Source organism: Apodemus sylvaticus, chromosome 21 (genome assembly GCF_947179515.1).
Source record: "Apodemus sylvaticus chromosome 21, mApoSyl1.1, whole genome shotgun sequence".
NCBI lineage: Eukaryota > Metazoa > Chordata > Mammalia > Rodentia > Muridae > Apodemus > Apodemus sylvaticus.
The window spans coordinates 44,885,281-44,898,980 of NC_067492.1; the positions used below are offsets into that span (position 1 = coordinate 44,885,281).

The window sequence follows — 13,700 nt, forward strand, 5'->3', positions numbered from 1 at the left end:
CATTGACATTCAGACATAAACCCTGACCCGCCATCACCTGGAGCCCCTATGAGGAAACTGTATTACCCTGGAGGCAACTGAGAGCAGACAGCTGTGGCCACCACACCCTACACTTTTTTGCTGAGCTGGATGGAGGCAGACCTCCATCTGCCCTCCAAGGCACCCTGACAATTTCCACACGCCCAAAGCCACTAGCTGGTCAGCAGCAGAGCCGACACTCAAACCCATGGGCTGTCTTTGGGCTATATTTCACCGTGGGACACCTCTTCACACCCCCCCTGTGCTTGTACCTCTCCGTCCACATATATACATGAACACCCTCACCGAAGCTCTTCTGTCAGGGCCCCAGACCTAACAATGAAGGAGAGCCTTCCTGGAAGCGTCCTGTCCCAGAGCAACCCCAAAGTGTGTTAAGTATTTCTGATAACACTGGAAGGGGAATTGCTGAGAGAGAGAGAGAGAGTGAGTATCTGGAAGGGCTGCTACTTCCCTGGCACATCCCTGAGGGATGCCAGTATAGTCTTGCTGTTCTGGTCCCTCCCAGGTCCCGTTCAGGGCGCCAGAGGCCTGTTCCTGAGGGCTGGCTCACCTGACGGAGGAAGGTGATTGGCTGCTGGCCCATGGCATGGGCATCCCCAATGTTGGCTCGGATTACTTCAGTGAAGGGTTTTTTGATACCCTGCAGAGAGAAGGCGGCAAGTGGTTACTTAACGACTCATAGACCCTACATTCCTGAGGCCAAGCTGTAGTACTGCTACAGGATATTAATAAGCAATCCTATTTTGAGCCTCACTAAATGTCAAGCACACTGCTAACTAAGCCTGCGACATGCCTGGCCCTATTTAATCTTCACAACCACTTCCATAAGGAAGAACAAGTAGCAACCCCATTTCACAAATGAGAAATCCGAGGTTTCAAAAGACTAAAAACTTGTTCAGCGTCACAAATTGTTAAACAGGAGTATCCGGATTTGAACTCAGAGTCAGTGTGATTAGCAACCACTGTGTTGTATGCCTTCTCCTTTCCAGACAAACTAGAAAAGCTGTTAGGTTCCTGGAACACCCTGAGACAGCTCCATGGCCTGTCACCTCACAGGGATGTCTAAAAGAAGGCACTGGGACCAAAATGGCAGTAGAGAAGGAGCAGAGGACAACCGCAAAATATGCCAGATGTCGGGGGAAAGCCTGGATGCTCCTGTCCCCTGTGCCCAAGCACAGTTTCACTTTGAAACCATAAGCACGGGGCTAAAGGTACTGAGCTCATGTTCACCTTCAGAAGACATTCATCCCTGGGACTCAACTCCTGACTTTCTTCCCTTGCAATCCTGGTTTTGCAAAATCGCTAGTTTCCTTTTCGTCTTCCTTTTTTTTTTTAAGAGCAAGGACAGATGAGGTAATGATGTAGGGGTCACAAAGGAACTAACAGATATTTGGGTGTCACTCGGGAGATGAGGGAAAGACACTTCAGCTGCTACAAAGGTAAAAAGGATCATGGAGATGTGAAAACATGGGATTCCCCACCCCCCTCCCCTGAGAAATCCGGAATTAGCCTAGAGGTCTAAACTACACAGGTCTAAGGACCTCCCTGGGTAACTGAAAGATAATCAGGAATAAACACCCGCCTACACAACTATCCACAGCTAGGCCAGGACAGAGGCCTGCATGTCACTGTGAAGGAAGGGAGGGGACTGGGAAGGCCTGGCCACCTCGTGTTCCAGCTGTGTGTTCCTAATACAAAAGTTAAAGATACAATTCTCTGGGCTTGACACTGGTGAAGTTTGTTCTGCGTGTGTGTACAAGTATTTGTGTGTGTCCACATATGTGTGTTCATGTGTGTGTGCATGTGCACCATGCTCAGGTGTGTGCTTGACCATGGGCAAACATGTAGAGGCCAGAGGAGGATCTGGGCTATCTTTCATAGCTCTCCATCTTGCTTCTCTGAGACAGGATAGCTCACTGCCCCCTGCGCTCACTGTTTTGTTGTTGTTGGTGTTGTTGTTTAGCTACGCTGATCAAAAGCCAGTCCTGGTAATCCTTCCGTCTCCCCTCCTACCAGCACTAGGGTTTCAGGGACAGGGACAGCTGAGACCATGCCTGGCTTTTTGCTTGGGATCTGGGATTTGAACTCAGGTTCATGCGTTTGCAACACGTACTCTTATTGAGTCATCTCTTGTCCCTTCCCCATCAGGCTTTTTCACAATCAGTTAAATATCTCCCAACTTAAAACAAAACAAAACAAAACAAAACAAAACAAAACAAAAAAAGGACAGTGGGCTCCAGAAGGAAAACCAGCTGCCGCCTAAGTTTTACAACCCTAAATTACAAGGCATAGTAGGCCAAGAAAAGAAGCTGAGAAAAGACCCCAGTGATTCACAAACAGAGCTCAAGTCTCTGAAAGGTGTGTCTGGGAGACAGGGGACCCTGCAAGGGCCTTGTGTCCCATTTTTTTGAGCTATTGGCCAATAGGGAGTGTTATTCCTGGCAGTCAAATACTGGTAGACCACAGCAGGTGGTGGCACCACTCGCTGCGCCAGGCTGGGTCAGGGTGAGAGCAGGAGAGAAGGGTATGTGGCTGCAAGGCTCATCCCATAGACAGGGGCCAAGGCTGGGAGTCAGGGAGATGCGAGGCTCCTAAGTCACCATGTATAAAAGGAACGCATGCCTTGGCACTGGCCTGGGTTCCTGTTGAGGAACCCTACATCAGCCTTTAAGTCTCTGGAACTTCCAAGCCTACAGCTACGGAGCATTGTTGACTTCTGTGGTAGTGCCACAGCCTATTCTTCAGTAAAAAATAAATCTGCCACAGCTATGAAGGCCAGGACTCAACACACAGCTGTAGGCTTGGGCCCTAGGCCAGCCCAGTACAGGAGGAGATAATGCCTGGAATCTAGCCCTGTTTGTCCCTCCCCCGTATCTCCCCCAGCACTATTCAGCCAATTCAGAGCTTGCTGACACCAAGCCTGGGAAGACTAAAGCATCTCCTTACTTGGGTCTTTGTGCCTACAGACCATAGACACATTGCATGACGGATGAGCCTGGGAGAGGAAACTGGCTCCCTTGAATAGACAAGCAGACCACTCTACACAGCCAAGAGCAGCCACTCAGAAGGGTGTTCTGGGCACACAAGGTCTACACGGGTTGGGAAATACCAAGGTAGCCCAGATAGATTCTGGCCAAAGTGCTTATCCAGGCTGTATGATCATGCAGTGGTGCGCTGCCCCCAGCGCAGAGCCTTGACAGAGAGACTAACAAGCACACAGTGTGACCTCCTCGGTCTGATGCCCTTGGACATGTGCAGCTGCCAAGGGCATCCCACGCAGCACAGGGGCAGGTCCAGGGAAGGGTGGCGCTCTTCCTGCCACCTTCACTTCTGCAGGGGTCTAAGGTGGTGAAACACTTCTTCAGACAAGAAGGAAAAAGATTTATCATTGTCCTTCCGGTCCACAGTCCAATAGCATTAAAGGCCACAGGACTGGTGGAAAAGTCAAGACAAAAGCAGTCATCAAAACAGGAAGGCTCGGGGCTGGAGAGAGGGCGCAGTGGTTAAGGACCCAGTACTCCTGGCCAGTACCTCACAACCCCTGCTACTCTAGCTCTATGCCTCTGGCTTCTGTGAGCACCTCTATTCACATGCACACGAACACACAAACACACGCACATACACGTGCACACACACAAATCTTGACTAAAAGTGGGTACAGGAAGGAGTTGGGGTACAGGATGGGAATTGAGGCCTTCCCTGACCCCAGACACTTTTTATGAAAGGCCCCTCGACCCCAGGTCCAAATGGACAATTAATCAGACTAGAGCAGGCAGGACGTCTGAAAGAAGCACTGGTGACAAACCCAGTGAGATCCCACAGGTCCTGAAAACAGGTTCATTTCTCAGAAGGAGAAGAAGCAGGGCTCTGCACAGGGTAAGACACTGCAGTGCTAGGTCTCAAACCTGGGGCAAATGCCTAACACAGTGTCTACTTAACATATCAAAGTGGGTCTGGCTGCCAGGTTCCCCCAGCACCCCTCAGTCCCTGCCTGTGACAGGGTATGGCTGGTATACCCCACCCCCTACCTTAAACTCCTCCAGCCCAGGGGCTGGGCTGTCCTTCCCTAATTTAGTTACCTCACCCTTTCCTCTGCCATCCACCCTTTACTCTCCCAGCTCTCCCCTCTCTCTCCTCTGGCCTGGCTCCAGGCCATGTCCACTCGGGACTCTCTTGGATGTCCCTGCCTCTGGCTATGCTCTCCCTCAGGCCTACCACACCTGGGAGTGACCACGTCCTTCCTTTTTCATTTCCTTCTTTCTTTCCTTTTTTTCTTCTTCATTCATGCAGACAACAAGAAAAGCTGCGCTTTCCAAGGAACAGGGTTGGAAAGGTAACCTGACTCATAAGTACTCCCTGCCCTTACCAAAGACCTGGGTTTGGTTCCCAGCACCTACATAAGTAGCTCACAACTGTGTATAACTACAGTTTTTGGAGATCTGACACCCTCTTCTGGCATCACAAGCAGCAGCACACATGGGTTGTACAGACAGAGAGACAAACAAAACACACATACACATAATAAATCAATCTAAAAAAAAAAAAGATTTGGAAGTGCTCGGTCCAGGGAGTGGCACTATTAGAGGGTGTGGCGCTATTAGAAGGTGTGGCCCTGATGGAGTGGGTGTGGACTTTAAGACCCTCATCCTAGCTTCTTGGGAGTCAAGATTTCCACTAGCAGCCTTCAAATGAAGATGTAGAACTCTTAGCTTCTCCTGCACTATGCCTGCCTGGACGCTGTCCTGCTCCCACCTTGATGAGAACAGATTGAATCTCTGAACCTGTAAGCCAGTCCCAATTTAAATGTTGTCTTCATAAGACTTGCCTTGGTTGTGGTGTCTGTTCATAGCAGTAAAATCTTAAGACAGTAAGTAAAGCTGAATTCTTTCCAGTCAGGATCATTTATTATAGCAAAGATACAGCTGACCCAGAAAGCCGCACTCCGAGAGATTCAGAGAGGGCAAAGCAGTCTTCCACACTTTTTATCCTCACAACCACACAATGTTGTCCACAAAAGTACCCAGTCTTTTCTAATCCTAAACCTTCTGGCCTGTGTGAGCTTTAGTTTTTGTTCTGTGTACTTTGTATGTGTTCCTGTAGGTGCATGTGTGTATATGTGTACACAGAGCAACCTCGGGTGTGGTTCCTCAGGAGCCAGCCACTTCAAGTCTGAGACAGGGTCTCTCCTTGGTTTGAGTGGGCTAGTGGCTGGTCGGGGCGCCCTGGGAGCCTCTGGGTGTGCTCCACCAGCACTGGAGTCACACGAGCACCGCAGCACGCCTGGCTTTTCACGTAAGTTCTGGGGATCAAACACAGGCTCTCATGCTTACCCGGCAAACATATTCTATTTTTAATCTTTGACACAGAGTGTTCCTCTATTGCCAGGCTGGCCCTGAATTCCTAAACTCAAGTAACCCCCATGTCTCAGACTCCTAATAGGTAGGACACAGGCCCCAGCCACCACACCTGGCTGGTGTTTACTTTTACAACTGGAAAAGTAAAGCTATTCCTTCCTTCACTTTACTGCGCCAAGCCCTGATCCTTGCCCTTCAAAAAGCAAGAGAAAAAAGTAGGTAGAGAAATTGTCAGATCTTTTCTAAACCCCTTTAACTGAGGCTTATTAAAAAGTGCCGTTCCCAATGAACAATGGGATGTGAACCTCCAAACGGACTCTCCCTCGGTGGAACTGCTGTCAGTGCGCACTGGCCTCCCTGGCCTGGCTGTTCACATTCCTTATCTTGTTCTCCTCATCCCTCAGGCTATCTTATCAGAGAAGCAAAAAAAAAAAAAAAAAAAAAAAAAACCAACAACTTGGGGACTAAGCCCTGACTGCCACCCTTAAGACAAACACCAAAGCCACGTGTCTGACCTGTGTATTGACAAAGTGTCCACTGAAGCAATCCCATAGGCAACATAAGGTTCTGGGTCCTAACACAGAAATCACCTCAGGTTGCCCGAGACAAGGCTTAAAGAATGGGAAACTGATGCCCAGAGAATACACGAAATTTGCCTGGAGTCTTCATATTCCTTACAAACTTCCCGGCCAGATCAAATCTCTTAGAATATTGGTCCAATTTTCATCAGAGATTCAAAACAGAGATAGAAAAAACATCTAAGCCAACCCAAAAATAAATAAATGAAAATAAGCAGGGCTCTGAATACAGCTCTAGGTCAATATCAGAGAGTCTCCCTTAAGTTAGTAAAGCCCTAAAATGTAAGTCCCCAGCACCGACTCCCACCCTCCAAAAAGAAAAGAAACAAGCAACAGATATGGCTAATTAAGTTGGATGAAGGCAGCAGAGGCTGTGGTGGTATGCAGATTTCATCTCAGCCCCTGGGAAGAAGAGACAGCTGGACAGACGTCTGTGAGTTCCAGTTCAGCCTGACAGCCATAGAAAGTTCCAGGTCTGTTAAGACTACATAGTGAGAACCTGTCTTAAAACAAACACAAATATCAGAGAACGTGGGTGCACAGAGAGAACTTCTCATCCAGCTTTTGGGGCTCAACCATGGGAGTGTGGAACTTCTGGAAGTCAAGATGCTTCTGACCCAGTGACCCAGACATAGACCTACCTGAGCTATCCCAGGAAACCCTTCCTAGCTCCCCATGTCCAGCCAAGATGCATGGCAAGTCCTGAGTCATCCAAATGACTTCTGTCTATCTTCTCTATCGAATTCACTCCACCTCCCTCTGCCAAACAGATTTCTACTCTCACTACATCACCCCCTCCCCTAGACCCAGGCCTTCTCAGCGTCTTGCCTTTGATCACAGCCATGCCTGCTCTTGGACCATTCTCACACACGCTCTCTCACACATTCCCCAAATGTAATGAACTGGGGGCGACGAGCTGGAATAACAATATGGGAGCCTGAAACTGAGGCCAGGGCTCTCTCGGTCTTCCTCATCCTCTACTTATGGAGCCAACAGGAAAGTGGCATTCCGCAAAGGGTAGAGATAATTCCTGGAATCCCTCCCAGCTCTGGAAGCAGAGAAGTCAGCTGTGGTGGAACAGAACAGGGAACACTTTCAGCCTAGCTTTGTTTTAGCCCTGAGGAGGGACAGCTGCAGCCTCCCAGATACCAAAGTTCAAAAAAAAGGAAAGCAGCTGTGTCTCTAGCCCACCAGTGTGTCAGGCATGGGAACGGAGCCAGCCTCCTCTGGGCCAATGCGCAGGAGAGATGGTGGAGGCTAGCAGCAGAGTTTCCGATTCAGTTCCCACATCAGGTGGCTCACAAACACCTGGGATTCAGCTCCAAGAAGATCCAGCTCTTTATTTGCTTTGTTTGGTTTGGTTTTGGGAGACAGGGTTTCTCTGTGTGAAATCTCCGTGGCTGTAGATTAGGCTGACCTCAAACTCCAAAATTGAGCTGCCTCTGTCTCCTGAGTGCTGAGGTTAAAAGCTTGTACCACCAATGCCCAGCAAAGAAAACTCCTCTGGCCTTCATGGGCACCTGCTCTCATGTGCACATAACTACATGCATACACATATTTAAAAGTAATAAAAACAAAACTTAAAAAAATAAACCCAGCCCTGCAAGACTCAGCAATAGACACTGACTTATCTAACTCAGTGTTTTGAGTAGAACTGGGTATCTGATGTAGATAGGCATCATAAAAGTCCTGATGGGAAGAAGAGATTCTCAGAGTTCCTCTCACATACTCAAGGATACTGAGTAACCAAACTACCCTGCAGACATTGGGATCTGCTGTGTGGGAACAAAATCAAGAGACCTCCCATCCATCCAATCTTAGGTCAGAACAATCTAGTGACCTTTCTTTCTTTCTTTCTTTCTTTCTTTCTTTCTTTCTTTCTTTCTTTCTTTCTTTCTTTCTTTCCTTCCTTCCTTCCTTCCTTCCTTCCTTCCTTCCTTCCTTCCTTCCTTCCTTCCTTCCTTCTTTCTCTTTTAAGTTTTTCACAGAGTTTCACTGTGTAGCCCTAGCTGTCCAGGAACTCATTCTGTAGACCAGGCTGGTCTTAAACTCACAGAGATCTGCCTGTCTTAGCCTCCCAAGTGCTGGAATTAAAAGCATGTGCCACCACCACCAGGCTAACATTTTCTTTTAATCTTAGGAGTGTTTCCTTTTGAGGTTCCCTCTTGACTCTGCCTTCCAAATCTCACCCAGGTTAAAAGCTCAGTGTCCTAGCAGGGCGCTGTGCTGTGTGCCTGGATGCCTGTAAACCCCAACACATGGGAGGGGAAGATAGGAGGATGTGGAGTCCGAGGCCAACCTGGGCTACATAACCAGACCTTGGCCCCAGAACAAAGAACTTGGTTTCATCCAAGGGCATGCATGTTTCACACATAGCCAAACCACCCTAGTTGGGACAGGGAAAAACAGCTGTAAGTTCAAGCCAACCTCCCTGGCTGGTACCACCAAGATGAAGTCCCAGGTTCACCTCATTAAAGTCATAAGGGCCCAACTCTATAGCAATTAAAAGTTCTCCAGGTACAAATAAGGAATCCTACCTATCTCTTCTCCAGAGTCCGGGTCTTGTCAAGCAACTGTGGCTGGCAAACACCCAGCAGGCCTTAGCCAGAAAATAGGGTTCAGGAACAAACCAGCCAGACACACAGCCTTCATTCCTCCCTCCACTCCTACTCAACCGGGTTTCCACCTCGCCACCCCCAGCAACTTCGTCTCGCTTTAAAACACTTATTCTCCATCTGAAACTCTCATTTCTATATTTGCTTGTTTTCCTCCTTCCAAGGGAAGGTAGGTAGGGCACTTAAGGAACACGCAGTGCCTGGCAGCAGAGGCCGCTCAATAATTGGGCACAATTCAACAAGTGAACCGTCGAAGGCCTCGCTTTGTGCCAGATGCGGGGCACTGGTGGGTGACGGGAGAGAGTGAGGGGGCGTTCTCTCGCTCTAGCCAAAAATGGCACAATGAAGACGCTGGAAGCCAGGGGCGGCGGGGGCTGGGGGGTGGAGGTCCTGCTGGAGGAACCCCAAGTAGCTTGCCACTGTTCTTCCCGCCACGAGCGCCCCCTGGCCTCGCGCCCCGCAGGCCAGCACTCACCCGCTGCAGCTCCATCTCGATCTCGCCGGCCTTGAGCACGATAGGTCCCCGCACGGCGTACTCCACCGCCTTCACCTGCGGGTTCATGGACTCCAGGGTGAGGATGCGGTCTCGAGGGCTGCGCTCCGATCGCACCTTGAGCGCCGCCGAGGCTTCGGCTGCAGCGCTGCTGTGACTACGGCCCCAGGGGCCCGAGGCGCGGGGGCAGGAGCCCCGCCGCACCAGCACCGCTGCCCGCTGCATCGCGAACCTGCCGAGGTTAGCCCTGGCCCAGAAAGAAGAAGAGTAAGACATCGCGCACAGCCCCAGGTAGACACAAGTCCCCCCAAGAGCCCAAGGCTCTCGGCCAACAGCGCCAGCCTAGCTCCGGGGCTGGATTCCCACCCCCTGGTTACCGCGACGCTGCACCCAACCTCTGCAGAACCAAGACGCTACACCGCTGGGTGGCCAGGGCTGCGCCTATTGTAGGTATGCAACGTGCCTGTCGCCGCCGGACCGTCCGCACCGCGCCGGTTAAAGTGAGCCTGGGCTACTCCCAAAGCTGGTGGCCGGACACCGCATCCTGGCGCCTGGCGCCTGGCACCCGCACCTCCTGGCTCCCTGCATTCGCACACCCACCGCCGCCGACTCCGCCTCCTGCCTGCGCGCTGACTTCTGGGTCTTGTAGTTATCGTGACCGTACCAACGATACAGTGACGAAGCGGATAAACTACAAGTCCTCTAAAGCCTGGCGCAGACCAGACCGGGCTAGGCAGGGGGTGGGGAGCGGTCATCTGGGCGGGCTCTTGGTGACAGAAAATCCCTACTTTAAGGTAGCTGCTCTCCTTCCAGAGGTTTTTGGAATTTTTTATTTGCTGCTTGGCTATTTCTCCCTAGATGCACACCCCGCCTCCCTTCACCCTCACCTCGGGACACCTACAGTGACGTGGACTGCGTGGTGATGCACTCTTCGCCTTGAGTTTCATCATCCAAGCCATATGGTTCTGCTGGCCGCTCAGGGGCAGCTGGTTAGGGAGTAGGGCCACTGAAACTTGATATAACATCCTATCTCTTTCTCAGATTCAATGTTCTTGTTAGCAAAAAGCGGTGTGTGGGGGTGGGGGTTGAGGTGGTGGGGAGAGGTTGTCCGAAAGGACCACACACCATGTGCTACGGTTTTGCAACACCACTCTATCTTACCTCACATTCATTATACCCATTTTATTTCCTTTCTAAATTTTACCTCATTTAGATACTTCTTGAGGACTCAGAAGGACAAAAAACAATGTTTTCGTTTTGTTTGGTTTCTGACCGTTGTTTTCATAACATCTCTAACACTATATCGACACTGAGTAAATATTTGTTGAACAATGAATACACAGAACGTCGTGGCAATTACTTTGGGCAAAAGTATCCAGCCAGTAGGCCCCGCCACACATGCATTTTGCATGTGCAGAGTGTATTAGTCAGGGTTCTTTAGAGGCACAGAAGATAGGGGTAGTCTCTATATACTAAGGGAATTTGTTGATGACTTACAGTCTGTAGTCCAACTCCCCAACAATGGTCAGCAGCAACTGTGGATGGAAGGATCGAGCCGTTACTCACTCCCACAAGGCAAGCAGGCAAAGAAGAGAGAGTGAATCTTCCTTCTTCCAATGTCCTTATGTAGGTCTCCAGCAGAGGGTGTGGCCCTGATTAAAGGTGTGTGCCACAATGCCTGGATCTGGGACTTGCTTTGTCCCAGATGGCTTTTAACTCAGAGATCTCCCTGTCTTAATCTTCTGGGATTCTTAGCCAACCTGCCTCAAGATCTCCATACAAAGATCTGGGTCAGAAACTTGTATCTTCCAGCCTCAAGATCAGGATCCCAGGTGAGCCTTCCAAGTCTGGATTATAGTTCATTCCAGATAGAGTCAAGTTGACAACCAGGAAGAGCCACTACACGGAGCAAGCTTGGGACAAGACTAGGTTAAGTGTGCAATTGGTGCAAAGGTAGAAATGTAAGCTGGCAGCCTGAGCCACAAACATCTACAAGGAGGACATGGAGAAGCCGCTTTCTTTCTCTCTGCCTCAGACTCCCTAGCTGCCAAATAAATCGGGTTAAATGGCCTCCCTTTCCCCTTGCTATCTTGAACATTTTGTAATTCTGGTAGTTTCGAGGCAAAACAGCCCAGGGTTTGCACAGTCACAACAAATACATTTGTCTTGTGAAACTTGGGGAAAGGAGACACTATTCAGTGTAAGGGAGAAGCAGCATAGGGGGGGGGCAGAAGCAGGACATCGGGGAACCGGCTGAGAATAATCGCATACAACCACTTCTGAGTCACCTAACGTTAAGAAGGTCACTGTCCCCCTCGTGTGTGAAGTGGACGTAGCAGTACCTGCCATGAGCAACTGAGGAGAGAGTTCTGGTGGGACTTGGCGGAACTTGGATCCCAAAGTTGCACAACACTCTTGTTGATCTCTCAAGGGACTACCATATGCTTTGATCAAACAAATTGATTACTCATGAAAGAGGAATGCGTCAGGGAGAACAGAAGCCAAAGATAGCTCTGAGTGCTCCTACCTTCATAAACTAGTCTGACTCAAGTCCCTGCAAAGAAGTTATCTGTGTGGCATAGGAGGCTGCTGCTTCTTCTCCGTCGTCGTCGTCGTCGTCGTTGTTGTCTTCTCTTGCAAGGAAAGAGATTATTAAGGGAGAGAAGCCAAGAAGTAGAGAGGTGAGCCAGGCCTTCCCTGTGGGCTGGCTCCTGGAAGGCAAGCAGAAAGAAAGGCTGTCTGGGTTTTTGTTTTTAATCTTATATTATGCATGCAAGTGTTTTGTCTGCATGTATGTCTGTGCTCCAAGTGGATGCAGTACCCACGGAGGCCAGAAGAGGGCATCAGATCTCCCGAAATTGTAGTTACAGACAATTGTGAGTGGCCATGACATTGTTGGGCACCAAACCTGATTCCTCTAGAAGAGCAATCAATGCTCACTCTTTTTTTTTCTTTTCTTTTCTTTTTCTTTTCTTTTCTTTTTTTTTTTTTGAGACAGGGTTTCTCTGTGTAGCCCTTGCTGTCCTGGAACTCACTCTGTAGACCAGGCTGGCCTCGACCTCAGAAATCCACCTGCCTCTGCCTCCCAAGTGCTGGGATTACAGGCGTGCGCCACCACTGCCCGGCTCTTTTTTCAACTTTTTTTTTTTTTTTTTTTTGGTTTTTCTTTTTCAATGCTCACTCTTAACCGCTGGGTATCTCTCTGTTCTCATGTTTGGTCTTTTAGTTGACCAACACCTCTCTTAACAGCTTCCCAGCTTTTGTCTCCTTGCCCAGCATTTAGTCTCCAGATGGAAGATTCTCCCAGTGACATAGGACCTTGAGTACTTCAGTTTTCAGTGTCCTGTTATCACACACTCTGCCCCACTGAAGAGCCACACAAACAAACGCATGCCTCCTAAGCAGGCCCAAGCCCCACCTAACTTCAACCTACCCGTGAGGTAAATGCATTCCCTGGATGTGATGGTTTGTATATGCTTGGCACAGGGAGTAGCACTATTAGGAGGTGTGACCTAGTTGGAGTGGGTGTGTCACCGTGGGCGTGGCCTTAAGACCCTCATCCTACCTGCCTGGAAGTCAGTATCTGTTAACAGCCTCCAGATGGCGATATAGGACTCTCAGGTCCTCCTGCACCACGCCTTACCTGGATGCTGCCACGCTCCCACCTTGATGATAATGGACTGAACCTTTGATCCTGTAAATCAACCCCAATTAAATGTTGTTCTTATAAGAGCTGTCTTGGGGGCTGGAGAGATGGTTCAGTGGTTAGGAGCATTGACTACTTTTCCAGAGGTCCTGAGTTCAAATTCCAGCAACCACATGGTGGCTTACAACTATCAGTAATGAGATCTGATGCCTTCTTCTGGTGTGTCTGAAGACAGCTACAGTGTACTTATATATAATAAATAAATAAATCTTTAAAAAAAAAGAGTTGTCTTGGTTATGGTGTCCATTCACAGCAGTAAAATGCTAAGATACTGTCCTTTGAGTCACTGTGCCATCTGTCTTTCCAGCTTGTCTGTCTGTCATTCTGCCTATCTCTACCCTAATCAGTAGAAATAAGGGGTACGAGAGGAGGTCTTTCCAGAGTACACACAAGACCAATTGAGAAAAAGTACCCAGCAGGCTGCCTGGTTACACTGTCTCCCACATCACTGTTGCAAAACACAAGTAGCTCATGTCTCTACCATACCCAGTAGCACTGTGTCTAGACTGTATAAGAAAATTCCCATGCTTGGGGGTGTGACTCAGTGGTAGGTGGCTTGTCTATCATTCTTGAAGTGGGGAGGAGAGGGCACTGACCAAAACAAAACAAAACAAAACAACCAAAAAAAAAAAAAAAAAAAAGAACCAACCAACCAAAACACCTCCTGTGAACCACCCTTAACTGTGTACAAAGCACAAAAGAGCAAACAATGTTATTTCTACCTTGCAGAGCCTCAGGGTAAGCAGCTTGTTCAGCCAGCCGGGAGGGGATGGGGGTGAGGGCGGGGGGCTAGTGGTGGAGTAGGAGCTGTGCTTCATAAATCAGGTGCTGCTGGAGCCCCGGCTTCCCGCCATTACCTATGCCCCGCCCCTAGCCCGCTGATTGGCTGGGACTCTAGGATCAATCTTGTGAAAC

The 13,700-nt window shown here is 49.4% G+C and overlaps 1 protein-coding gene across 1 annotated transcript in view; it reads right to left on the minus strand.

Annotated features, from left to right (window-relative positions):
- Positions 1-9,689, minus strand: part of Gpt2 (glutamic--pyruvic transaminase 2) — a 32,919-nt gene extending 23,230 nt beyond the window's left edge. The window contains exons 1-3 of the mRNA XM_052166881.1: positions 9,543-9,689; positions 9,062-9,326; positions 590-679 (exon numbers count right to left, since the gene is read on the minus strand). Of these exons, the coding sequence (XP_052022841.1) occupies positions 590-679; positions 9,062-9,304 (333 nt within the window). The 5' untranslated portion in view covers positions 9,305-9,326; positions 9,543-9,689. The remainder of the gene's footprint in view (positions 1-589; positions 680-9,061; positions 9,327-9,542) is intronic.
- Positions 9,690-13,700: the final 4,011 nt, after the last annotated feature.